Below are 21,390 nucleotides of genomic sequence, written 5' to 3'. Positions count from 1 at the left end.
TCAAATCCACTTCAAACCTGAACTGGTCCCTGAAAAATACTGAGTTTGAAAATTTTGTGAAAAATCGGAAAATTGCTGCTGACCGTTGAAGCCCTCTGGTGCCTTCCAAAAGTAAAAACACATCAATTTTATGATGCAAACATAAAGTAGACATATTGTATATGTGAACCAAAAAAAAATGTATTCGTAATATCCATTTTCCTTACAAGCAGAGAGCTTCAAAGTTAGAAAAATGCTAAATTTTCTAATTTTTCATCAAATTTACGGATTTTTCACCAAGAAATGATGCAAGTATCGACAAAAATTTACCACTATGTTAAAGTAGAATATGTCACGAAAAAACAATCTCGGCATCAGAATGATAACTAAAAGCATTCCAGAGTTATTAATGTTTAAAGTGACAGTGGTCAGATGTGCAAAAAACGCTCCGGTCCTTAAGGCCAAAATGGGCTCCGTCCTAAAGGGGTTAACAAGCCAGGAGTCTGCACAGAGCCCTGCATGTCCCGTTCCCACTTCCTGTATTTGGTCCCTAACAAAGACACACAGGCAATAGCTGCAGGGACAGCATTTTTTTTTTACCCAAAAATATACAATGTATGTTACAAACATACATATAATGGTATTATCTACATTATATAAAAAGTGTTTGTTAATGTGAGGTAAACTTTAATTATTTAGTGACAGCTGTAGCCCACATTATTGCAAACAATTTCATGTGTTTCTTTGTGACACAGCTGTAGCTCGATAGCACTACAAAAATTTAAGGCATAGCCCAAGTCTATAACTGAGCGACATATTAACAGGCCAGGGAGAAAAGCAGCAACTTCCAAAAGCTGCATTAAAGGCATCTCACTTGATTGGCAATTGACTCCCTGCATTAAGAGATCCAAGCACCCCAAAACAGCTGGGCTTCTCTGGTCTGGTTGAAATCCTTAGTTATGTTCCAATGCTCCATAGGAGTTGGACATTGACTTATAGGGCAGACCTGGAAAAGTACTTACAAGTAGGAACATCATCAATACCAGCTAACATCAGACGCCTCCCCATAGAGAAGCAATTCAAGCCATTAGATTTAGGGCAAGTTTAAGGAGAACTCCAGCCAAATGAAATTACCTTTATATAGCTGCACATGTTTAAGTTATATAATGTTGCAATGTACAAGTGTAATCTTTGCAGCCCCTCCCTGCAGCTCACAAGTGCAGGGGATGATGGTCTGGGAAATTTTTGCCTCACTCCCTTGTCTTACAGCCTTTGAAAACCGCTGGATTTTTAAAGGCTGTGGCTTTGGGGGTCCGATTTTGAAGCATATCAGCTGGGATGCCTTCTGGAGTCATGGAGAGTATATATGTGTATATATATATAAAAATATATATTTATATATACATATATATATATATATATATATATATATATATATATAAATAAATAATTTGTTTTTATTTTCACCACTTTTGGCTGTATATCTCCTTTGATTAAATGTTTGATCAAATACAGTGGATCATTAAGTTGAGGATTTAGTATGTCTCATGGATGATAGCATTAATATCCAAATGGCCCACAGCAGGAAGGAGGTTCCCCACTCATGCACTAGAGAGAGTTTTGTCTCTTCTGGAAGAGACCTAATTTGCATAATAAAACTTCTACATATACAACTCTCAGATCCACAACGCCTCACTGTCAGACACAACAGATGGAAATATTCCAGTCATTATTGTCACGGCCCGCTCCGTGTCCCGGTGTCCTGCGCGGGGCCGTCTGCGCCTCCTCTCTCGCTCCTGTGTGCCCGTGCCCCGGCATTCTCCTCCCCGCCACTTACCTTCTTCCTCTGTCACTCCAGCTGGGCAGCATCCTCGTCACGCTCGCACGGGAGCCGCGTCCGTGGGCTTCTCTCGGCGCATCTCCCGTGCATCCTCCTGCAGTGCTGGTGCACGCACGTCTCTCCCCCAGGGCGCGCGCGCGCCACTCTGTGAGATTTAAAGGGACAGTACCCTTTCTATTTGTCACTTGTTGGTCCCACCTTATTTAAGCACCTCACTTCCCTTGTTCCCTGCCGGATCTTTGTGCTATTGCCCTAGAGAAAGCGTACCACTACTGTTGACTACCTGTGCTACCTGACCTTTAAGCTACGTCCCCGACTTCGTACCTTAGCCGCCAGCCCTTGACCTTCTGCTACGTCCCTGACTACGCACCCAGTCTCCAGCCTCTGACCTTAGCCCTACCATCAGCCCGACAGCTTGCCCGCTCCCTACCTCCCGGTTACTCCTCTCTGTGCCAAGTACCACCTCGGCCGCCCGCGTGGTCGAGTCGTACCAGCGGAAGCGACCTGGACGTCGCCTGCCGCAGCAAGTCCATCCTGCTTCGCGGCGGGCTCTGGTGAAGACCAGCGGCGTCTCAGATTCCGCTCCCTGGTGCGGCTCTCTACAGCTGCCACGCGGTGCTCAGCGGATCCATCTCCAGTCTTCTCCGGTGAGTGTCACATCAAGATCCGGCCATGGATCCCGCCAAGGTGCCTCTTCCCAGCATCGCGGATCTCTCTACTGTGGTGGCTCAGCAGTCCCAGCAGTTGGCACAGCAGGCTCAACAACTGAACCAATTATCCGCCATGATGGAGCAGCTCCTCACCATGCAGCAGCAGCAGCTTCAGCAGCCGCAGCCACGGCAACCCGTTCCCGAGCCTGCTCCTGGACCTGAGCCTCCAGCCTCTGCTCTCGGTCCCAAGTTGCGACTCTCCCTGCCCAACAAGTTTGAGGGTGACTCCAAGGCGTGCAGGGGTTTTGTGTCCCAATGCTCCATGCATATAGAATTAATGGCAGACCAGTTCCGTTCGGAACGGGCCAAGGTGGCATTCGTCCTCAGTCTTCTTTCTGGAAGAGCCTTGGCCTGGGCCACCCCTCTTTGGGACAAAGGTGACCCTATTACATCGGACCTGCAAACCTTTTTTACCGAGTTCCGGAGCGCCTTCGAGGAACCTGCCCGAGCCTCTTCTGCCGAGTCTGCCCTCTTGAACCTTTGTCAGGGAAATTCGTCAGTCGGTGATTACGCCATCCAGTTTCGCACCCTAGCGTCTGAACTGGACTGGAATGAACCGGCACTGTGTGCCACCTTCAAGAAGGGCCTGTCTAGTAGGGTCAAGGATGCCCTGGCCACTCGTGACCCCCCCTCTTCTCTTCAGGATTTGATCCATTTGGCTACCCGCATCGATGTCCGTTTTGCGGAGAGGCAAGGGGAACTCCGCCAGGAGCGCCAGCAGCCAAGACCACGTCGCTTCCCTAGGCTGGCTCCGGTATTACAACACCCACCGGAGGCCTCCTCATCTTCAGTTGTTGACGAGCCCATGCAAGTGGACCGGGCCCGTCTTACCCCTCAGGAAAGAACCTGTCGCAGGGAGGAGAATCTTTGCCTCTACTGTGCCAGCCCGGAACACTTCTTGAATCGTTGCCCTCTCCGTCCTCCTCGCCAGGGAAACGCTCACACCTAGGAGACGTAGGAGAGGCGACCCTAGGTGAGAGGAACTCCTCTCCCCGCTTGAATATCCCAGTTCAGATCACTTCTCCTTCGGGTAATACCTTTACTGTTTCCGCTCTTGTGGACTCTGGTTCTGCCGGCAATTTTCTTTCCGCTCACCTAGTTTCTAAGTACCGCCTTCCTGTCTCTCGGCTCACTAAACCTTTGTACATATCTTCCATCAGTGGGGAGTGCCTTAATACCGCAGTGCTTGAGGTGACTGCTCCACTCGAGATGCAGATTGGGGTCTTTCATAAGGAAAGGATCGTCTTCTACGTTCTACCTCGCTGCACTTCTGATGCTCTCCTGGGTCTTCCTTGGTTGCAGCTTCATGCCCCACTCTTGGACTGGCGCTCCGGAGAGGTTACTCGTTGGGGTCCGGATTGCCACAACCGTTGCCTGAAATCGGTTCAACCTAGATTCCCTCCTCCCAGTTCTGTCTTACCTGGCCTTCCAGTCCACTATCGTGAATTCGCCGACGTTTTTTCTGAGCAGCAAGCGGAGTGTCTACCTCCTCAACGTCCCTATGACTGCCCTATCGACCTCCTGCCAGGCACCTCTCCTCCTCGGGGTAGGATTTATCCACTGTCCGCGCCCGAGACCAAGGCCATGTCGGATTACATCCGGGAGAACGTACAGAGGGGATTCATCCGAAAATCTTCCTCCCCTGCGGGAGCCGGCTTCTTCTTTGTGGAAAAGAAGGATGGTTCGCTACGCCCCTGTATTGATTATCGAGGGTTGAATAAGATCACTATCAAGAATCGGTATCCTCTTCCACTCATTTCCGAGCTCTTTGATCGCTTACGCGGAGCTAAGATCTTCTCTAAGTTGGATCTTCGAGGTGCCTATAACTTGATTAGGATCAGAAAGGGGGACGAATGGAAGACTGCATTCAATACCCGAGATGGACACTATGAATATCTTGTTATGCCTTTCGGCCTGTGTAACGCACCAGCAGTTTTTCAGGAATTCGTCAACGACATTTTCCGGGATCTCCTGTACTCCTGTGTTGTCGTCTATCTCGACGACATTCTCATCTTCTCCCCCAGTTTAGAGGTTCACCGGACCCAAGTACGCCAAGTTCTTCATCGCCTGAGAAGCAACCATCTTTATGCCAAACTCGAAAAGTGCCTCTTTGAGAAGACCAGCCTCCCATTTCTTGGTTATGTCATCTCTAGCCAAGGGCTTCGCATGGACCCAAATAAATTGTCCGCTGTTCTGAACTGGCCTCAGCCTTCTGGATTAAAAGCTATTCAGCGCTTTTTGGGCTTTGCCAACTATTATCGGCAGTTCATTTCACATTACTCTATACTAGTAGCACCCCTTGTGGCTTTGACTAAAAAGGGAGCGGACCCCAAGTCTTGGCCTCCCCCTGCCGTAGAAGCCTTCTCCCAACTCAAGTCTGCCTTTGCTTCTGCTCCGGTCTTGACACGCCCCGACCCAGACAAGTTTTTTTCCCTGGAGGTGGACGCCTCCTCCGTGGGAGCTGGAGCAGTCTTAATGCAGCAATCCACCAAGGGCAAAATGTCCACCTGCGGTTTCTTCTCAAAGACCTTTTCTCCAGCAGAGAGAAATTATACCATCGGGGACAAGGAGCTCTTGGCTATTAAATTAGCTCTGGAGGAGTGGCGTCATTGGTTGGAGGGGACAGTCCTCCCAATTTCCATTTATACGGATCACAAGAATCTCCTTTACCTGCAAACCGCGCAACGGCTGAACCCCCGACAGGCCAGGTGGTCTTTGTTCTTCTCTCGTTTTAACTTCCAGATCCGCTTCTGTCCAGCCCATAAGAATATCAGAGCTAATGCTCTCTCCAGGGCCTCTGATGTTACGGGACTAGACTCGCAGCCTCAGCACATCATTCCTCCTGACCGCCTCATTCCTTCAGCACCGGCTTCCCTTCTTCAGGTACCTCCTGGGAAGACCTTTGTACCTCCTCACCTGAGAACCAAGATCTTGAACTGGGGCCACTCCTCCTTCCTAGCAGGACATTCGGGGATCCAGAACTCCATCTCCCTCATTTCCCGTCACTATTGGTGGCCCAGCCTACCCCGCGATGTCTCCGATTTTGTTCGTGCTTGTGTCATCTGTGCCCGGAATAAAACTTCTCGCCAGAGGCCTGCTGGCTTACTGCAACCGCTTCCCATTCCGGAATCTCCTTGGGACCATATAGCCATGGATTTTATCACGGACTTGCCACCGTCCTCCAATTGCACTGTAATCTGGGTTGTAGTGGACAGATTCTCTAAAATGGCCCACTTTATCCCGCTCCCCAGTCTACCATCCGCAACCCAGCTAGCAAGTTTGTTTTTCCGTCACATCTTACGGCTTCATGGTCTCCCTCTCCATATTGTGTCTGACAGGGGGGTGCAATTTGTCTCAAAGTTCTGGCGTGCTCTGTGTAATCGCCTCAAAGTCAAGTTGGATTTCTCCTCTGCGTACCACCCTCAAACCAATGGTCAAGCGGAAAGAGTGAACCAGACCCTTGGTACCTATCTTCGTCACTTCGTCTCTGCACGACAAGATGATTGGTCCTCTCTTCTACCCTGGGCCGAATTTTCTTATAATCACCATGACTCTGGTTCTTCTGGCAACTCCCCGTTCTTCATTGTCTATGGACACCATCCCCGCCCTCCTCTCCCACTGCCCATCTCCTCCGAGGTCCCTGCGGTTGATTCCCTGGTTCGAGATTTCCAGGCCATTTGGAAAGACACCCAACGTTCATTAACCCATGCTTCCTCCCGTATGAAACTCCAGGCTGACAAGAAGAGAAGACCTCCACCTATTTTCCATCCCGGTGACAAGGTGTGGCTTTCCACCAAGCATGTTCGCCTTAAACAGCCCAGTTATAAACTAGGACCCCGTTTTCTAGGCCCATTCAAGGTTCTACGTCAAATTAACCCGGTGGCCTACAAGCTGCTCCTGCCTCGTTCCCTTCGCATCCCTAACACCTTCCATGTCTCCCTCCTCAAACCATTGGTCTTGAATCGATTTTCCACCAAGTCTTGTATTCCATCTCCAATCTCTGGTGTCTCCGACATTTTTGAAGTGCAACAAATTCTTGCCTCCAAACTCTCCAGAGGAAGACGGTTCTTTTTGGTTGACTGGAAGGGATTTGGTCCTGAGGAGAGGTCGTGGGAACCCGAAGAGAACATCCTGGACAAGAACTTAATCCAGAAGTTCCTGCAACTCAAAAGGAAGAGAGGGCCAAAGGGGGGGGTACTGTCACGGCCCGCTCCGTGTCCCGGTGTCCTGCGCGGGGCCGTCTGCGCCTCCTCTCTCGCTCCTGTGTGCCCGTGCCCCGGCATTCTCCTCCCCGCCACTTACCTTCTTCCTCTGTCACTCCAGCTGGGCAGCATCCTCGTCCCGCTCGCACGGGAGCCGCGTCCGTGGGCTTCTCTCGGCGCGTCTCCCGTGCATCCTCCTGCAGTGCTGGTGCGCGCGCGTCTCTCCCCCAGGGCGCGCGCACGCCACTCTGTGAGATTTAAAGGGACAGTACCCTTTCTATTTGTCACTTGTTGGTCCCACCTTATTTAAGCACCTTACTTCCCTTGTTCCCTGCCGGATCTTTGTGCTATTGCCCTAGAGAAAGCGTACCACTACTGTTGACTACCTGTGCTACCTGACCTTTAAGCTACGTCCCCGACTTCGTACCTTAGCCGCCAGCCCTTGACCTTCTGCTACGTCCCTGACTACGCACCCAGTCTCCAGCCTCTGACCTTAGCCCTACCATCAGCCCGACAGCTTGCCCGCTCCCTACCTCCCGGTTACCCCTCTCTGTGCCAAGTACCACCTCGGCCGCCCGCGTGGTCGAGTCCTACGCCTGCCGCAGCAAGTCCATCCTGCTTCGCGGCGGGCTCTGGTGAAGACCAGCGGCGTCTTAGATTCCGCTCCCTGGTGCGGCTCTCTACATCTGCCACGCGGTGCTCAGCGGATCCACCTCCAGTCTTCTCCGGTGAGTGTCACAATTATCTATAGCACTTAAAATAAAAGCTGTCATGAACTAGGCTTACCATGAATCTGCTGGAGTGCCTTCTTCAAAGCGGACATTCCCTACGGTTTCAAGCTCTGTCTGTAAGAACTGGGACAAAACATCAAAGCTTTGCTCCGTCCTCACAACTTCTTTCTCATGAAAAGTGTCTATCCTAATACGTTAATAGGATAGAAAAAAGACAGACATGAACAAATTAACTTTTTCTCTTTATATTAGTTGTAAAAGATAAGTGTCAGTAGGGTACAATTCATATGTATATACCAGGATGTACACCTGTCAACCATAAATGCGAAGTGGGAAATCATATCCTACTTATACGTTATAGAGCTTTTTAAAGGGTATTCCCATTGTTGGCTTATGAACAAAATATCAAATCATTTTATAATCGTAGTGGTCCAACCTCTGGGATTCCCATCGTTCCTAAAAAAAAATTGGGTCTGCAAAGTAAGGGTGAACAGCAGCACAACCCTATTCAAGTGAAAAGGCTGCTTGCAGTTCCCTGCATAGCAAAGTAGAAGATCTGGAAAGAAAAAATTCTGGGTACCTTCCGCAATCCATCAGATGAATCATGAATATTTAAATCACAGGTAAAATGTATTAGTTTATTACAAGCATAAGAGGTTTCAGGGCTCTGGAGCCCCTTCTTCCGATGAATCACGGGTATAATTTATTGGTAGACCATAAACATAACATGTTTTTGGGCTTTGGAGTTTCTTCGTAAGAAGATTTACGGGTATAATTTATTGGCAAACCATAAACATAACGCATTCCAGGGCTTTGGAGCTTCTTCGTCAGATGAATTAAGGGTATAACTTATTGGTTTACCATAAACATAACGCATTTCAGGGCTTTGGAGCCCCTTCGTCAGATGAATTAAGAGTATAATTTATTGGTTGACCATCAACATAACATGTTTTTGGGCTTTGGAGCCAGATGAATGGCAAAGACGTCTATGCCTTTTATCTGATGAAGGGCTTCAATGCCCTGAAACGCGTTATGTTTATGGTCTACCAATAAGTTATACATGATTCAAATAACGATTATTCTGGTGAATTGCACAGTGTACCCAAGATTTTCTCCTCTCTAGATCTTGTTCATAGCTCAGCTGCTACATTCTGGTGCTGATACCTGGGAGGCCACACTATCCATGTCATGTCTGCATAGTCATTGGGGGAGATTTATCAAAACCTGTGCAGAGGAAGAGGGGTGCAGTTGCCCATAGCAACCAATCAGATTGCTACTTTCATTTTTCTGATGCCTCTTTAAAAATGAAAAAAGAGACCTGATTGATTGCTATGGGCAACTGCACCACTTTTCCACTACATGGGTTTTGATACATTTCTCCCTTTGTGTCTTTTATACAACTAAATAAGGTGAGAAGTTCCCCAATGGGGGTCACTACATAATTTACACCGTATTGTGGTTGACATATTGCCCTATGAGAAGTTCTGCTTTTTTTCTTCCTCTTAGATGTATCTACATAGCCTGGTCCTAGACATGGCTGCTATTTAGGTAAAAGCTGTGAAGCTGTTGTGCTCAATTAGCATTGTTGCCTCCTTTTTTTTAGGATCAGTAGGAGTTTTAGAAGTCAGACTCCTAAATATCATATCACAAGGAGATAGTATATCTTAGCAAGTATATCACAGCTCACTCTTGTAACAAGCCATGCCTCTGGACATGATCTGAACTTTGTTTCAGTCTCTGAGAGTAAACAGAAACTTTTACATCAGTGTTTCCCAACCAGTGTGTGTCCAGCTGTTGCATAAACTGCAACTCCCAGAATGCCATGCTGGCTATATTCACAGCCAGCAAGCAAAGGTTTTAAAAATTATTAGTAAGTGGAACCAAACATATTTTGGAAAGTAGCAAAACTTTTCCTAATAATAAAAAAAAAAAAAATTCTGTAAAATATTTGAAAACTTGAAGTCTCGTGAGTTAGGCTGGGTTCAACCACGGTTTTAGGTCCGGTTGTAAAAGCGCATACGGCGCAAAAATGAGCCGACCGGACCGAACGTTTCACTCCGGCCGGCTCATTGAAATGAATTACATATGGGAGCGCATACGAAAGCATACGGGAGCGTGAGGTTTTAGCTCCCCCCTGCCGTATGCGCTCCCGTATGGGAGAAAACATGATGTGAACCAGCCCTTATACATGTCCATTTATTGTAGTGGTGGGTTACACCTGTTTGCTAGTGCTTGCCGGAGTACAGAGTCACAACACTCAGCCCATGGTGACCACAAAGAAAATGGATGGGGAAGTCACATTTGTGGCTGTATTAATAAAATATTATGCGTTAAGTGTCTTGATATAATGATAACGATAGTATCTACTATAAACAACACAACATACTCATCCATTCTTTGTGTCCAGAACTGTATTCTCTCCTTTAGAGCACTCAACTTTTGGCATATTTGCTCTTTCAGGACCGAGTCACTTCCGTTGCTTTCTTCCTTTTCCAATGATTTAAATTCCTCAATAGCACTTTGCTGTTCAGTATGATCATAAGATTTGAAAATGTTGTTCTGGTTCTTATTTAATGCCTGTAGGCTATCATCTGATTGGTCCTCTTCTAGCTACGAAGAAAAAAATAAGAAAATAACATTAGATGGAACCCATAAATATTTGTCACTTTGTCAAGCAGCAAACTATTTTCAAAACTTCATCCCTTTCCCAATTTAATCATGACAGGAAAACCTAATTGTATATTTCTACTCCCCAAATCCTTGGTCTGGCTGTGCCTTCCAGTTAATTTACATTTAGAGGGGTTATCTAGCCTTATAATATTTATGACTGGCCAAGGTCTGGTTCCCGGACCCCACCAATAAGCTGTTTAGAAGTTCACTGATTATACCTGTATTGCTGTACTATGAGAAGCAGCAATGTAAGGTACTGCAGCATTGCACCTTTCACTGGTAAACAATGTCTCCCTTTAACAACTGATCGGTGGTAGTGTGGATAGCACATTAACTTTATATGTTTGGAAAACCAATTTTACATGGCAATCAGGGCGTACATGAGCACAGGTGCCTCATCCCTTATTGGCCTCAAGGCATCTGGAGGTGATCCTTCTATGATATGACAACCTTGCTTGACTGACTGTTGTGCTCAAGGTGATTGGACTTTATGGCTTTTCCAATAATAGTCCTATCGTGCATGCTGCCATATAGTGTCATTACCATCTGGAATATGTAAGTACATGACATTAATGGCATTCTTTCTATTATCCTGGTATTTAGCCAAGTGGTACTCTGCTTAGTTTGTAAAATATGGGAGATGGGAAAATGCAAAAAAATTATTTAGAGAATAGTATTATCATGCTATCCGGTTTGACTTTTTATAGGAGCTGTTCGATATTTAAAAACTGTGTGCAAATAGTTTAAGTAAAGTAAGAGGTTTGACTTACTATTATACTGTGTGTAGCTGAAATGCCTATGTAAACAAGTCCAACATGCAGTATCTCAGTAGCAGAGCTACAGCAAGCCATAAAAGTGTTGTACAGAGATGGCCAATATAGTGAAAATGAAAAATAAGAATAGATGTAGCTGCCACCAACATGACCATAATGGCATGATATCAAGGCACGGCAGCAAGCCGGGCCGGTGTTATCTAGATAAATGTCCATGCATCACTGCTCACTATATTTTCCAGGCCAAACAGTGAGTGTAACGTGCTATGCATGCAGCCCAGCGAATGTAGAGGTGAGCAGCCATGTTGAACGCATCACAGCTTAGTCATTGCATTTACTACTTGGCCACTAGGTCTGCACCTGGCACCTGGACCAGAGGTGAGCGGCGATGCGGTATGGTATTTCTTACTGCTCAGTGTACAGGAGAAGGATATCTGGCCATTCACTGGAGGTCCTTCTCCTGTATGTACTTTCCATGATATGCTATGTCAATTGGAATTGTGACTCACAAAAGAAGTAGTGTATCGCTAATCATGTTGATAGCACTACATCTAAAATAATGATCTATTGTGACATCAACTGGAGAGTATTCAAACTAGTGTAGGTACTTTTATTGTGAGATCAGAAAGCCCCTTTAACCCCTTAAGGACCAAGGCCATTTTGACCTTAAAGGGGTACTCCCGTGGAAAACTTTTGTTTTTAAATCAACTGGTGCCAGAAAGTTAAACAAAATACTAAATTACTTCTACTAAAAAATCATAATCCTTCCAGTACTTTTTAGAGGCTGTATACTAGAGGAAATGCTTTTCTTTTTGGATTCCTATTATGTCACGACCACAGTGCTCTCTGCTGACCTCTGCTGTCCATTTTTATGAACTATCCAGAGCAGGAGAAAATCCCCATAGCAAACATATGCTGCCCTGGACAGTTCCTAAAATGGACAGCAGAGGTCAGCAGAGAGCACTGTGGTCGTGACATATTAGAGATCAAAAAAGAAAAGCATTTCCTCTGTAGTATACAGCCTATAAAAAGTACAGGAAGGATTAAAAAATTTTAATCGAAGTAATTTACAAATCTGTTTTACTTTCTATCACCAGTTGATTTAAAAAAAAAAAAAAGTTTTCCACGGGAGTACCCCTTTAAGGACCAGAGCATTTTTTGCACATCTGACCACTGTCACTTTAAGCATTAATAACTCTGTTATGCTTTTACTTATGAATTTGATTCCGAGATTGTTTTTTCGGGACATATTCTACTTTATCATAGTGGCAAATTTTCATCGATACTTGCATCATTTCTTGGTGAAAAATTCCAAAATTTCATGAACAATTTGAAAATTTGAAGCTCTCTGCTTGTGAGGAAAATAGACATTCCACATCAATTATATATTGATTCACATATACAATATGTCTACTTTATGTTTGCATCATAAAGTTGACAAGTTTTTACTTTTGGAAGACATCAGAGGGCATCAAAGTTCAGCAGCAATTTTCCAATTTTTCCCAAAATTTCCAAAATCTGAATTTTTCAGGGACTAGTTCAGTTTTGAAATGGATTTGAGGGGTCTTCATATTAGAAATACCCCATAAATTACCCCATTATAAAAACTGCACCCCTAAAAGTATACAAAATTATATTCAGAATGTTTCTTAACCCTTTAGGTGTTTCGGAGGAAAAGCAGCAAAGTGAAGGAGAAAATTCAAAATCTTCATTTTTTACACATGTTCTTGTAGACCCAGTTTTTGAATTTTTACAAGGGGTAAAAGGAGAAAATCCCCCCAAAATGTGTAACCCAACTTCTCTTGAGCAAGGAAATACCTCATATGTGAACGTAAAGTGCTCTGTGGGTGCATTAGAGGGCTCAAAAGCTGATTTTGCTGAAATGGTTTTTAGGGGGCATAACAGCAACAACAAAAAAACACATGGAATACCATTTTGGAAACTACACCCCTCAAGGCATGTAACAAGGGGTACAGGGAGCCTTAACACCCCAAAGGTGTTTGACGACTTTTCGTGAAAGTCGGATGTGTAAATTTATTTATTTTTTCTTTCACTAAAATGTAGTTTTCCCCCCAAATTTACAATTTTTACAAGAGGTAATAGGAGAAAATGCACTCCAAAATTTTTAACCCCATTTCTTCTGAGTAATGTAATAAGGGGTGCAGTGAGCATTTAAACCCCACTGTCGTTTGACAGACTTTTAGAACAGTGGGGGGGGGGGGGGTTCCACTGTTCTGGCACCATGGGGGCTTTGTAAACGCACATGGCCTTCAATTCCAGCCAAATTCTCTCTCCAAAAGCCCAATGGCCAATTCTCTTCTGAGCCCTGTAGTGCACCAGCAGAGCACTTTATGTCCACATAAGGGGTATATATAAGAAATGGTGTTACAAATTATGGGGGGCTTTTTTCCTTCTACCCCTTGTGAAGATGAAAAATTTGGGATAACACCAGCATTTTAGTGAAAAAATACAGATTTTTTATTTTCACGTCCAAATTTAATGAAAATTCTTCAAACACTTGTGGGTAGTTAAGGCTCACTATACCCCTTGTTACGTTCCTTAAGGGGTGTAGTTTCCAAAATGGGGTCACATGTGTTTTTTAGTGTTTTTTTAATATTTATGCCAGAATCGCTGTTAACAATCAGCCACCCCTGTGCAAATCACCTCAAATGTACATAGTGCGCTCTCACTCCCGAGCCTTTTTGTGCGCCCGCAGAGCATTTCTATGCCCACATATGGGGTATTTCCGTACTCAGGAGAAATTGCGTTAAAAATTTTCTGAAGGGCCAACATCTGAAGGGCCAGATGTTACAGAACTACAACTCCCAGCATGCCTGGACTGTCTGGGCATGCTGAGAGTTGTAGTTTTGCAACATCTGAAAGAGCAGATTGGAGACCACTGCACAGTGGCCCTCCAGATGTTGCAAAACTACAACTCCCAGCATGCCCGGACAGCCAAAGGTTGTCTGGGCATGCTGGGAGTTGTAGTTTTGAAACTCCTAGAAGCAGCAGTGAAGATCACTTTACAGCAATGTTCACTGCTGCCTCTGATGCCGACGCCAACGCTGCCCCCTCCACTTGCCTGCCGCCGGTCCCTGGTCCCGCTACCTGCGCCGGTCCCCAGGTATGTCCTTCCCCGCCACATTGGCCCCCGCAGCTCTCGGGGTCATCTTCCCCTGCTCTGCCCGGACTTCTAGGGGCGGGCAGAGCGTGGGATCTGAACTTTCACCCCCCCAGTCAACTGAGACACTGTGATTGGTCCACAGGGACCAATCACAGTGATTGCTGACCAGGACCATTAACAGATGGTCCTGGGGTGTGTTGCAGAACTTGTCTCCCACAGGTAACAGCGCGACTTCTGCCTGTTTACCCGTGCGATGCCACGCATCGCCAGGTTGACTGAATGACTTACATAAACATCAGGATGTGCGAACTACCTGCATAACCTGATGTTTATATAAGTCATTCTGCGGGAAGGGGTTAAATGGTGTTTTAACACTTACACTTTTCACAAGGAAAATCAGTCGCTTAATTCTGTCCTGTGGTGTCTGTTTCAGTTTATTCTTCAGATCTTTCAGTTTTTCTAATTCTTCCCTCAGTTGTCTGCGAACTGTCTTCATACGCATATTGTAATACATCAGTTTTTTCATCACTGTAGACTAAAAAATGATTTATAAGAGGTCATTTCAATCTTACTTTCAACTGTTTTTTATTGAGAAATTTAGTTTGATAACATATACAACAGAAACAACAAGGCGCCAACATATGCGCTTTCAAAAGGACAAAAACACACATAAAAAATTAACTAACCTCCATCTACAATAGCTGTGGAGATAAATTGACAAATGAAATATAAAAGCCATTATATGACATTGGTCATTTCAATCTTAAAGAAAAGCTATCGCCATGACAGACCTATTAAAATAAGCATATCAGTCTAATACCCTAACAAAGCTATACGAGTGAGCACAATTATACCTACAATACAGCCTCCAAAGAGCCAGAGAGAAGTAAATAATACATGTCCCTCTCAGCCAGACAGAAACTCTGAAAAGGATCATGTGATGCAGTCTGTTCATAGTCCTGTTTGTCACATTGACGCAATTACTAAAAGCTCTATCAAAGACACATTTTACTTTAGCAGCAACAGCAAATGCTCACAAACATGGCTGTATTAGGGCATTATTTTGTATAGAGAGTAATAAGACTCCCACAGTGGTACATACGGCCCTCAGATTTCATATGAGGCATCCTAAGGATTTTTCTGCCAGACAGGCATGTGCCATCATAATAGAAAAAAGTGGGCTCAACCTCAAATAGTAGGAAAGCTGGGCGCTATCTGTGCCTTATATACTGAGATACACTAAATGCTTTCTTCATTTAGTGTATCTAGTCATGTGCCATCAGACTCCATAAATACTAATATATATTCCTCTAGAAGAATTTTGTACATATGGCCTCCAATAGAACCTAGGCAGCTGGTATTTGATATAAGAAGCATTAAAGGGGTTATATATAATGTTGTCCAAAAAGGATAAGTGGTAACTAACTAATCATTGGAAGTCTGACTTCTGAAACCCCCACCAATCACAAGAGCAAATGCCAAATGTCCTCTAGGTGAATGCAGCAGCAGAGTGCATGGTCAGCCACTGCTCAATTCAATTCTCTATGGCTCGTCCGATACACAGCCCCATAAAGAATGAATGCAATGGTTGTCAAGCATGTGTGCTGCCGCTCTATTTACTTTAGGGGCAATTGACCTCTGCTCTCATGATTGGTGTGATTGGTGTGGGTCCCAGCAGTGTGATCCCCATGGTGCAACTAGTTGTCCCCTATAGTGTGAAAATGGTAATAACTTTTAATATTGGGATAAACACTTTTCAACAAGAATACCGAAGACTATAACAATGCAAAACAGTTTAAAATGTGCTTAACCCTTCAAGGAATTACTTACTTCTGCTAAATCCTTGATTTGTTTATGCGATACATCATATGTATCAAGTCTCTGTAGCTGCGGTATATGATATAACACATGCGTCACGTAATTACAGAAAAGGCAGACCAGATTGGGACTATATTGTGGATCTTTGAGACCTAAATCCTTTAGGTTTGGAAGTCTTGATAAATTAGTAATCTCCTATTAAAAATAAAGAAAAATAACATTTTTGAAAAAGCAATCACATACTTTCCATTGTTAGGGTTGGGTCACACAGAATAAATTTGCAGCATATTTTATGCTGCGGCTCCGCCGGTGATGGACCCTACAGTGAGTGTCCAGCAGTGCCTGTTCGTAGTCTACGAGCAGACAAACAGCGATCTGTGAGGCGCTGTGCGTATTCGGAGAGTAATGTGGCCGCTCCCCCTGCTCCCTGAGCTAGGCCGAGAGCAGCCGGGATGTGTGCGAGTACACTGTGCATTCGCATGGTGACTCGCAGAACACTGTGTTTCTGCTTGTAGCGGCGAATTGCTGCTACAAGCAGGCACAACTGGAGGCACACTGTAGGGTCCATCATCGGCTGCAGATCCATTTTGTGTGACGCTACCCTTAAAGGGGTACTCCGCTGCTCAGTGTTTGGAACAAACTGTTCCTAACGCTGGAGCCGGGAGCTCGTGACATCATAGCCCTGCCCCCTCATGACGTCATGCCCCGCCCCCTCAATGCAAGTCTATTGGAGGGGTTGTGACAGCCTTGCATGATAGACTTGCATTGAGGGGGCGGGGTGTGATGTCATGAGGGGGCGGGGCTATGACGTCAGGAGCTCCCAGCGCCGGCTCCAGCGTTCGGAACAGTTTGTTCCAAACGCTGAGCAGCAGAGTACCCCTTTCAGAAGAAAAAAAAACACAATCTGACTATCTGTATCGTTCTTAATTTTTGTGTCCTGATCCATTCCATAAACTTGTCAAAATGCCTGTACCTTTTCACAGGATTTAAATACAGTGTTTACTACCTATCAGTCAATTCAGTTGCTTTAATTATTTGCATTTTTTGCTTACCTGGCTTTTAACGGAGTTAACACTAACTAATGTTATAGCCTCTGGGCTAATTGAAGCCTTTACATTTTAAGACTCCCTTGGTGATCCCACTAGTACAAACCATAAGGTAAATTTATGATGCTATTAGGGCATCTTAAATTTAAACAACGGATTACACATTCCACTTCTAGTAATTTAAAGGGGGATTCTGGTTTCAACAAAAAGAAAGTTATCCTTTACCAAATACTTTCTGTATCTATCAGACACCCTTATTGTGTTGTCATGTGATGGACAAGCCGGTGTTAGTCACAGCTCTGATAACTGTACTATACCTGTCATTGATCATTGCAGGACCAGAACTGAATGTAATCTAGAAGGTTCATACTGAATGACAGCAAACAGAGATGTGCGGATTATGCATCTTTGCACACATTGCTTCCTCAATGAAAATCAGGATCCTTTCATAACTTATGCTGGAAGTGTCTTTGGTTTGCGGTAAAGCAAGCCTTAAAGGGGTACTCCCGTGGAAAACTTTTTTTTTTTTTTTTTTAAATCAACTGGTGCCAGAAAGTTAAACAGATTTGTAAATGACTTCTATAAAAAAAAATCTTAATCCTTCCAGAAAATCCCCATAGCAAACATATGCTGCTCTGGACAGTTCCTAAAATGGACAGTTGAGAGCACTGTGGTCGCGAAATCAGAGAAATCCAAAAGAAAAGCATTTCCTCTGTAGTATACAGGCCATTAAATGTATTGAAGGATTAAGATTTTTTAATAGAAGTAATTTACAAATCTGTTTAACTTTCTGGCACCAGTTGATAAAAAAAAAAAAAAAAAAAAAAAAAGTTTTCCACGGGAGTACCCCTTTAACCCGACACTCCATTTTGCGTTCTGGTAATTGAATCCTGTTCTCCAATAGGTGCATACAACGAACAAATGTTCTTGCACAGTATAGTGCAGTGTTTCTCAACCAGGATGCCTGCAGCTGTTGCAAAACTACAACTCCCAGCATGCCTGGACAGCTTTTGGCTGTCCAGGCATGCTGGAAGTTGTAATTTTGCAACAGCTGGAGGCACCTTGGTTGGGAAAACAATGGTATAGTGAGACATGAGCAGCACTGGCTACACGACTAAAGCAAAATGTGGCTGTTGGGGTGGCATAGTGTACTTAGCAAAGCCTGTTTCTGTTGCCGGTGACTAACACTGTCTGGACGGCAGGAGTCAGGTTAAAGTATTAGTGTCATTGCCGTAATTATTGACAAGTTGCTCAGACATCACCCATAGTGCACACTAGACGTGCTCGACAGTTCTCAGCATGCGGATTAGCTTCACTCTTCCACGGCATCCTGCGGCTGAAGATCCTTCCTCTCACAAAGGGGTAGACAGCTGAGTAATCGCAGGACACTTCAGACATTTTAGAGGACTCGCCCCCTTTCCCGAAACTGTCCTTCGAAACTTCAGAAGTGTCCGGCGATTGCTCAACTGTTGCTAAACTGGAGGCTCACTGTTGCTAAATTAAAACACCCATCATTCCCAGGCAGCCACAGGCTGTCTGGAAATGATGGTGGTTGTAGTTTAACAACAGCTGGAGGCTCCCTGTTTGGAAACACTGCTTTATGGGTGTTCTCCCCAGGGGAGAGCCCTATAAATGTACTAACATATTTTTGTGTTTTCTTTTCTTAGCATTTCAAATCTGTTTATGCAAAGGACTATTTCGGATTCGGAGGACTACAACGATGACCGAAGTTTTTTTATTTTTTATATTAATAAACTGGTTAACGAGTGCTTAGGGGAGTGTTATTTGGAATAAAAGTTTTTTAAAGGTGTTGTGTTAGTAGTGGAAGCTGTCTTACAGACGGAGTCCATTACTAAGCCAGGCTCAGAGTTGGCCTCAAAAACAGCTAATGCTAATCCCCAATTATTACGCCAGTACCCACCGCCACCACCCTGGTACCCACCGGGAAGAGCCGGTACCAACAGGCCCGGAGCGTCAAAAATTGCACTACTGGGCCTAGGCGATAACAGTCTAGCGTTATTTAGGCTGGAGAGGGTCAGTAACAATGGTCCTCACCCACCCTGGTAACATCAGGCTGTTGCTGCTTGGTTGATATCTGGCTAAGAATGAAAATACGGGGAAACACACACGTTTTTTGTTTTTTCAATTATTTAATTATTTCAAAAAAAAGTGTGGGGTTCCCCATATTTTCATTCTCAGCCAGATACCAACTAAGCAGCAACAGCCTGACATTATCAGGGTGGGCGAGGATCTCCCCAGCCTAAATAACGCCAGCCTGTTACCACCTCAGCCCAAGAGCGCCATTTTTGACCCTCTGGTCCTGTTGGTACGGGCTCCTCCCGACATCCCTGTGGCGGTGGATATCGGGGTATATAATTGGGGGTTAGTGCTAGCTGTTTTAGTAATGGATTCTGTCTATAAGACAGCTTTCACTACTAAGCCTGTAAAGTAAATTTAATTAAAAAAACAACATGTTTATAAAAAAAAAATTTATTCCTAAAAACACTCCCCGTACAAGTCCTCTTTAAGCATTTTATTAATAAAAAAAAACACTGGTCATCTACATAGTCCACTGAAGACAAAGAAGTTCTCTGCATACACGGATCTGAAATGAGAAGAAAAAAACACACAAAAAATAGTTTAGTACATTTAGGGAAAAAAAAGCAGTGAAAACTTTTCATAAACACAGAGGAGAGGAGGTGGTGTTTCCCAGTGGTGTTCTGAAGTTATTTATTAGTTTTTGCTTATGTATGCAAAAAAATTGCATTATATAGTAATTTATTGTTTTTTGCTTATGTCACACATAAGCAAAATCAAAGCAAACACAAATTACTTCAGAACTTGCTTACCAAAGCAAACAATGTGAAATTTCCCCGATAGTGAATTTCAGTGCTGAACCAGCATTTTTTATATGTGCCACAGATAGGGTAAAAGGGCAACAGATGGAGAGCTCAAGTAGGACCAGAGCATCCTTCATAATTCAATCACAAATAAATAATACTTACGTATAAACACATACTGTACCTAGTTCATTCATAATTAAAACCAATTTAAAACAAAAATACTCCAATGAAACAATAAATTATAATTATTTGTGTTTGTTTGTGTTATAGTAATGACTAAAATGCACAAATGGAGGAAAAATAGAGGTTGGGATAATGCTATTGGTTTCTTGTAGGACTTGTCCTATACACAGATGGGAGGTGCAGTAGCACATGGAAATATTCACACTTACCTTAAAAGAAGATATTTTATTACCAGACAGATTTAATCTCTCCAGATGAACATTTGGATCTAGGCAGCTGCCTGTGAATAAAAAGAAAGCACAAGTAAGACACGCTGAACATTTCAGCCACAATAAATATGGCTGGAGAAGTCACCCTTCAAACCTGAGACAGCTGGAGCAGTCTCTTATGAGAAGTGGGCCAAGATACCTGGAGACAAGTGCAGAAGTCTCAGAGAGTTACAGAAATCGCTTTATTGAAGTGACTGCCACAAAAGGTTGCGCAACAAATTATTAAGTTCAAGTACCATCATTTTTGTCCAGGCCAATTTCATTATTTTGTTCTGCAAAATGATTCTTTTGAATATCTATCGATCTATATCTATATATTGCAGTAACAGGACACTGTCCCAGCCCCTTAATCCGCTCCTAGGGACCCTCCATGCCATCTTCCCACTGAGTCTCCAACTCCGCACCCCTCTCGCATCACAGCATCACATGTCAAAATGAAGAGGTGGGCGGACATTTCATGCACCTGTCACAGGCTGAAGAAGACATCCCTTGTTAATGGGGATCATTTGGGGACAGTGGTACAATCATTAGGGTATGGTGGCACAGGTTAATAAGGCACAGGTGGCACAGTGGTATAATTAAATTACTTGGGGTGGCACAGTGGCACATACAAATACTTAAATATTCTATAATCACACCTGTTTCATCTGGTTTATCTCTGCCATGCACAGTGCTGCCTCTCTTGTCCTTTTTTATTTATTTATTTTTTTTACTTCCCTGCAGAGATGAAACAAAGAGTTCAGCTGGTGTTGGGATAACCTGGCAAGGTTCCCATATACCAAGTAAAATATCTGATTTTTTGGCTGAGAGGCGCACACCCGAAAGTTGTATGAACAGATACTGTCTTTATTGAGACATAAATAGGTAGTTTAGACACGGACAACGCGTTTCAAAGGTACATCCTTCTTTTTCAGGTCCTTTACCTGCAGAGATGAAAGGCCTGTATAACAAGCAGCCAACCACTGCTGGCTTCTGGGTCTTAGCCTTCTACTGCTGAAGCCAGTGATTTGAGCATCAAACAGGTGAGTGTAGAAAATTTTTAATTTTATTACAATATAGGCAGTAATTTTGTATGTATAATTCAGACAATCCCTTTAAGGGGTCACAGTTGCTTAATTTTTCAGGTTAGGGGGCAAGCATATGGCAGTGTGTGACATAAGTCGGATTTAGTACAGAGGTTACGGATCCAAAGGCATCTGGAT

At 44.2% G+C, this 21,390-nt stretch overlaps 1 protein-coding gene across 6 annotated transcripts in view; it reads right to left on the bottom strand.

The window, feature by feature from the left end:
• LRRC9 (leucine rich repeat containing 9) overlaps nt 1–21,390 on the bottom strand; it is a 223,684-nt gene that overhangs the window by 169,400 nt on the left and 32,894 nt on the right. For all 6 annotated transcript variants that reach the window (XR_008848684.1, XR_008848686.1, XR_008848687.1 and 3 more), the window contains 5 exons: nt 20,129–20,199; nt 15,860–16,042; nt 14,409–14,564; nt 9,849–10,072; nt 7,518–7,649 (listed from right to left, as the gene is read on the bottom strand). Coding sequence is in view for 3 of the 6 variants with exons in the window: in XM_056545291.1 (XP_056401266.1) it covers nt 7,518–7,649; nt 9,849–10,072; nt 14,409–14,564; nt 15,860–16,042; nt 20,129–20,199 (766 nt within the window). In the remaining 3 variants the exon portion in view is untranslated. The remainder of the gene's footprint in view (nt 1–7,517; nt 7,650–9,848; nt 10,073–14,408; nt 14,565–15,859; nt 16,043–20,128; nt 20,200–21,390) is intronic.

Source organism: Hyla sarda, chromosome 11 (assembly GCF_029499605.1).
Source record: "Hyla sarda isolate aHylSar1 chromosome 11, aHylSar1.hap1, whole genome shotgun sequence".
Classification (NCBI taxonomy): Eukaryota; Metazoa; Chordata; class Amphibia; order Anura; family Hylidae; genus Hyla; species Hyla sarda.
The sequence above is the reverse complement of the archived record's forward strand: the minus strand, read 5'-3'. Positions and strand labels throughout refer to the sequence as shown.